Here is a 5,887-nt window from a genome sequence, read left to right on the forward strand (position 1 = left end):
TGCATGGTATGACCGTATAGTTTTTTTTTTGGTGTGGTTGCTATGAGTTCAGTGTACACCCAGCCATATCATCTTTTGCGTGTGTATATTTGTGTATATATATGTCCTATTATGCTGGAGTGTATATGTGGATGGCATGACTTGGATGATGTACTCTTTTTTTGGACTATGACGCTTTTTGAACTGATGATCTATATATAAATATGTGTATGTTACTATGTTGTATTGTTGTTTAGTCTATAGTTTAAGTGGTGAGTTATGAAAGAACCATATGTTCATATGTTATAAAGACAAAAAAAATTTATACACTATTTTCGCAAAAAGGAAAATATAATTAACCAAGATCGTAAACGATGGCCTTGTATATAATTGCTTTAAACGTTAGGAAAAGGGTGTTACAAAAGAAGGATTTATTTTGGATAAAATAAGGAAAGGAAGTTAGAGGTACAAGAATACAGGGTAGTGGTTTTACCACATTAGAGGATTTAATTAATTGAAGCAATTTGTATCTTCTATATCCATTTTTTAAAATATTTAATTATACTTTTGTTGGTTTATTTTATCGTAAACAACTAATATGCATGACAGCCCCTCATATCTTTTACGAATTAAATCTTCGACCTTTGGCCTAGTATGACCTAGAAAGATATAATGAAATTTCACACCACTAGATCAATGTATTGTTAGAAATAACTTGTTGGTAACAATAAGTTTCATTTTAATCATTAGTTCATGTTAATTAGTATGACTTAGAAGCTATTATTTTTTTATTCATTAGGCAATAAAAAATCCAATATGTTATATTTCTATCTATTAGGCAATAGCCAATATGACTGTTAGGAATATTCTCCTACTATATTAGAATACTTATGTGACTCATTATGTTATTAATGTAGAAATTTATTTTTTTTGTATCACTTTTTTTTTCATGCCGTATAAATTATGTGTGTTATTAATGAATAAAACTTAACCTTCTACATAACACATTTCCTCTCTACATTTTTTCTTGCTACATAACCAACAAATTAGTATCTAGAGCTATATATTGTGGGATCTGTGAGAACAAACACAAACCAAAGTCGAACACAACCAAAACACTTTCTCTATTACATTCTATTGCCTAAATTTACAAAATAAATTCAGAAGTAGTGTGTGCTGCATTTTCACCTCCACTGTTTACTGGAAAGAATTATCATGTATTAGCTGTTAGAATGAAAACTTTCTTGGATGCTAATGATATGTGAAAATTCATTGAAAAATATTATGTTATTTCAACTCTTCCAAACAATCGAACTGCTATACAAATTAAAAATGAGAAGGAGATGAAGCAAAAAAAGTCTAAAGCAAGAGCATGTCTATATGTAGCTATTTCACCCACCATTTTTAACACAATAATGACACTGAAAACAACATGTGAAATTTGGAACTTTCTGAAGCAAGAATATGATAGAGATGAAAGGGTCAAAGGGATGCAAGTAATGAATTTGATCCGAAAATTTGAGATGTAAAAGATGAAAGATTAAAAGACAATCAATTAGTACTTTGATAAAATTCTAGCTATTGCCAACAATGTATACTTCTAGTTATACTTCCTGAAAAATATGAAGTTGCAGTTTCATCTCTGGAAATGTCTAACGATATATCAAGCGTCACCTTGGAAGAAGTGTTGAATGCATTACAGGGACAAGAACAACAAAGGCTTATGAGGCAAGAAGGATCATTGGAGAGTGATTTTTGAACCAAATTACAAAAGAACAGTGATTGGAATGCCAAAAAAAGGAGGTAAAATAACAACTACAATACTGCAGGTTCTAAAACAACAAATATAATAACCAAAGTAGCAATAATGAAGTCTTTCCATCTTATTCTTATTGCAAAAAAACTAATCATCCACAAAACAGATGTTGGTAGAGGCATGATGCAAGATGTTATAATTGTGGCCAGTTAGGACACATTGAAAAAATATGCAAGTTTCAACAACAACAAGGAGAAGATAAGGCTATTGATGATCAACCAGAAGAAGAGCAACTATTTGCAGTATTATGCTTTGACGCCAACAATTTTACAGAAAGTTGGCTCCTTAATAGTGGTTGGGGGTATATATTCCAACAAAAGGCAAAGGAACAATTGCAATTAAAAGTTACACAGGTTTAAAATTAATTCATGATGTTTTTATATGTTCCTGAAATTAATCAAAATTTGTTAAGTATTTTTCAGTTGATGGAGATATGCTATAAGGTTTTGTTTGAAACCAAAAATTTCATGATTAAATATTCAGAAGGTAGAGAGGTGTTCAAAGTTCAAATGAAAGACAAAAGTTTTGTTTTGGATTTGATGAAAGATGAGCAAGTTATAGTACACAAAGAAGACATAGAAACAAAGTCTCCTACACATATTGTCTGCCGATATGGGAAGCAAACAAGACTTTTTTTTCGCAAAAAAAGACATGGAAGGCTACACAGAAGTTGCAAATGATACACACAAATGTTGGAGGACCTATGAGTATACAATCAAATGTTGCAAGATATGAAGAAACTGAAACTAACCAGAAATTGATAGATGTAATGAAGGATAAGCTCATAGTGAACGAACAAAACGAGGCATGTGAGTTGGTAGATATGCCTAAACATAAGAAGGGTATAGGAGTGAAATGGACTTACATAACCATGTTCAATCTTGACAGTTCATGGCAAAAGCTTAAAGTTTACAGCTCTAGAGTCAAGGAAGAGTGTTAATTAATATGACTCATAAGCTATTATGTTTCTATTCATTAGACAATAAAAAACTTTCTATTCATTAGGCAATAAATAATTAATATAGCTATTAAGAATATTCACCTACTATGTTACTATGTTAGAGCACTAATTTGACTCATTTTGCTATTCATATAAAAATTTATTTTTTCTACATCAATTTTCTTTTCTATATTGTATAAATTATGTGTCTTGTTGATAAATAAAACTAAGTATTTTACATAACACATTTCCTCTTTACACTTTGTTTATTTTTTTTTAGGCGAAACAACTTTGCAATTACATTAATAAAAAGGGATCCATACAAGCTTAGTTGACAAACCTATAAGAAGGTAGTTGAAGACAATTCCTATACAAATGAGGATGAATTAAAGTAGGGGGATGAATCCACCAAGTATAGCAATTATTTGCAATTCCCATGTTTGCCAATAAATCAGCACATTGGTTTCCCTCCCTATAGATATGCGTTATCCAACAATCTATTGAAGACATGAGAACCTTGCAAGACCTCCAAATGGCCGTTAATTTCCAAGGGACTTCCATGGTGCCTAGGAAAATTTTTGTGACCAATATGGAGTCACATTCTAACCAAATTGTGTGCCATCTCATGCTATGAGCCTTTTGAATTGCTAAAAAAGCTGAGGAAAGTTCAGCATGAAGAGCATCATGAATGCCAAAATAGGTAGAGAAAGCTCCCATGAATAACCCATCATGATTTCTGAAAATTCCCCCCCCCCGCTCCAACATAACCAGGGTGACCCCTAGCTGCTCCATCAGTGTTGATTTTTACCCTTCCATAGGGTGCCATCTTCTAATTGACTTCCAAAATCCTAGGATATTTCCTATAGTTCACCTGCACTTTGAGAGACCTGATGATTGAAAAATCATTCAAAGAAGAGCCTGCTACTGCTAATGAAGAATTTCCAGCAAGAGTCAAGAAACTCTTGATCTTGTTAATAGCTTGAGGCAGATGTAAATATTTGTCTTGGGATCTGCTCAAATTTCTACAATACCAAATTGTGTTAACAGCAAGCACAACTGCAGAAATGATGAGATGCTTCATTTGAGCACTTCCTTTAGCAGCTAGGATCATATTAGCAGCAGAAGATGTGTCAATTATGATTTGGAACTGATAATTCAACCAATCCCAAATTGCAGTAGCAAAAGAGCAGGATAGAAATAGGTGCTTTGATGATTCCACTTGAACTTTGCAGAGATTGCATTTAGAAGCTAGAACGCAGCCCCTAGCTTGCAAATTTTCATTTGAGGGCATTCTATTGTTGATAAGCCTCCAAAGAGTGAAGGATTTTGAAGGAGGAATAGAACTAGACCAAATAAGATTGCACCAATTCCCTGATTCAGTTTGTGGCATGATGTTGTTGTAAGCATCTTTTAGAGATAGATTACCATCTATTGAATTTTTCTAGAAGATTCTATCCTTATAATTAGACAGCTTGATGCTGCAGATGCTTGAAACAACTTCAGGATACTTATCAATCAATTCATGAGGAATGATCCAGGCACTATTGGAAGTGAAATCAGCCACTGAACTGATGAGTTTTGAATGAATATGCTCAAGGATATTAAGAAGGTCCACTATTGGATTCCCTATCCAGTTATCTCTCTAGAAATTGGTGTCTTTTCCATTACCTATGAACCAAACAGATTGGTTAGAGGCAAAGGTCAGATTGCATTTGATTCTAGGCCATATTGAGGATTTGAAGTATCTGTTACTTGACCAATAAGTACCAAATCTTTCTCTAAGGAAAGCTGCCCAATCTTATGATGAGTTCAGCATATTCCAAGCAAGTTTGATGAGAGAAGCCTGGTTAATTTTCTTTAGAGATCTCAGACCAAGCCCACCAGATTTTTTAGGAGTGCAAATTTTAGCCCAAGCCACTATGACTAGCTTCCTGGTTTTACTATCACCTGACCAGATGAAGTTTCTTATATATGAATCAATCTCCTTAAGCAATTGAGCAGGCCAAGCATAGATGTGAAATGAGTACATAAGCATACTTTGAATAACAGATCTAACCAATTCCACCCTTACCATTATTGAGAGTAGAGAGCCTTTCCAAGCAGCAAGCTTGTTGTTGATCTTATCAGCCAAGGGTTGAAGATGAATCCTTCTAGGCTTGCCTATAAATAAAGGAACTCCAAGTTAATTCACAGGAAGATTACCTTTATTGAAGCCTAACCAATCCTTTAGATTATTGATCTTTCTAGCAGAAGCATTCTGAGTAAAGAACATGCACTTGTTTAAATTCATACACTGCCCAGAGACCTGAGCATAGTCAAACAAAGCTTTTAGAGAAAGGATTTCCCTCTTAACTTCTCTATAGAATATGAAAACATCATCTGCATAGAGTACATGAGAAGTAGTGCATAGTTTTTTAGGACCCTTGATGGATGTTATCTTGTTCTCCTCACAAAGTTGAGCTATTCCTCTATTTAAGACATCTTCAGCAAAGCAGAAAAGAAGAGGAGAAAGGGGGTCTCCTTGCCTTACACCCCTGCTGCAAGTGAAGTAGCCATAACTTTTACCATTGATAACCACATAAAGCTTTGCAGAGTGCATAATAGTATTAATCCAGGATACGAGTTTGCCACTGAAACCAAAAGCAGTGAGAGTATCACTCAAGAATTTCCAATCTATGGTGTCAAAAGCCTTTTTTATATCCAATTTTAGAGCCAATTCCCCCCAAAGACTTTGTGATCTAGAAGATTGATTGCTTCAGAAGCACAACAAATGCACTCTTGTATAGATCTATCTTTTATGAATCCTCTTTGATTAGGAGAGATAATTCTAGCAGCTATAAGTGAAAGTCTACCAGCCATAATCTTTGTGATAATTTTGAATTGGAAGTTTGCCAATGCAATAGGCCTATAGTCCTCAATTTTCTCAGCATTTGCAGACTTAGGGACCAGCACCACATTATTGGAGTTGAGTTTAGGCAAGATCCAACCATGCTTAAAAAATTGAAGCACAAACTTACAAACATCCAAGCCAACAATGTCCCAATAGTTTTGGTAAAAACAGCCACCAAAACCATCAGGACTAGGTGCACCATTGCCATTCATAGAGAACACAACCCCTTTTATTTCCTCCATAGAGGGATCCTTGACAAGCA

General features: G+C 34.2%; 1 protein-coding gene across 1 annotated transcript; it reads right to left on the reverse strand.

Moving 5' to 3' along the window:
* Positions 1-3,564: 3,564 nt before the first annotated feature.
* LOC109341331 lies at positions 3,565-4,125 on the reverse strand. Its single transcript, XM_019579223.1, has one exon. It carries the CDS (start codon positions 4,123-4,125, stop codon positions 3,565-3,567), a length of 561 nt encoding a protein of 186 aa, XP_019434768.1.
* Positions 4,126-5,887: the final 1,762 nt, after the last annotated feature.

This window comes from Lupinus angustifolius, unplaced genomic scaffold (genome assembly GCF_001865875.1).
Source record: "Lupinus angustifolius cultivar Tanjil unplaced genomic scaffold, LupAngTanjil_v1.0 Scaffold_434, whole genome shotgun sequence".
NCBI classification, from domain to species: Eukaryota; Viridiplantae; Streptophyta; class Magnoliopsida; order Fabales; family Fabaceae; genus Lupinus; species Lupinus angustifolius.

Excerpts from the sequence above, each read along its gene's own strand:
- LOC109341331 (XM_019579223.1), bottom strand. The coding sequence starts at position 4,125 with ATGCCACAAACTGAATCAGGGAATTGGTGCAATCTTATTTGGTCTAGT.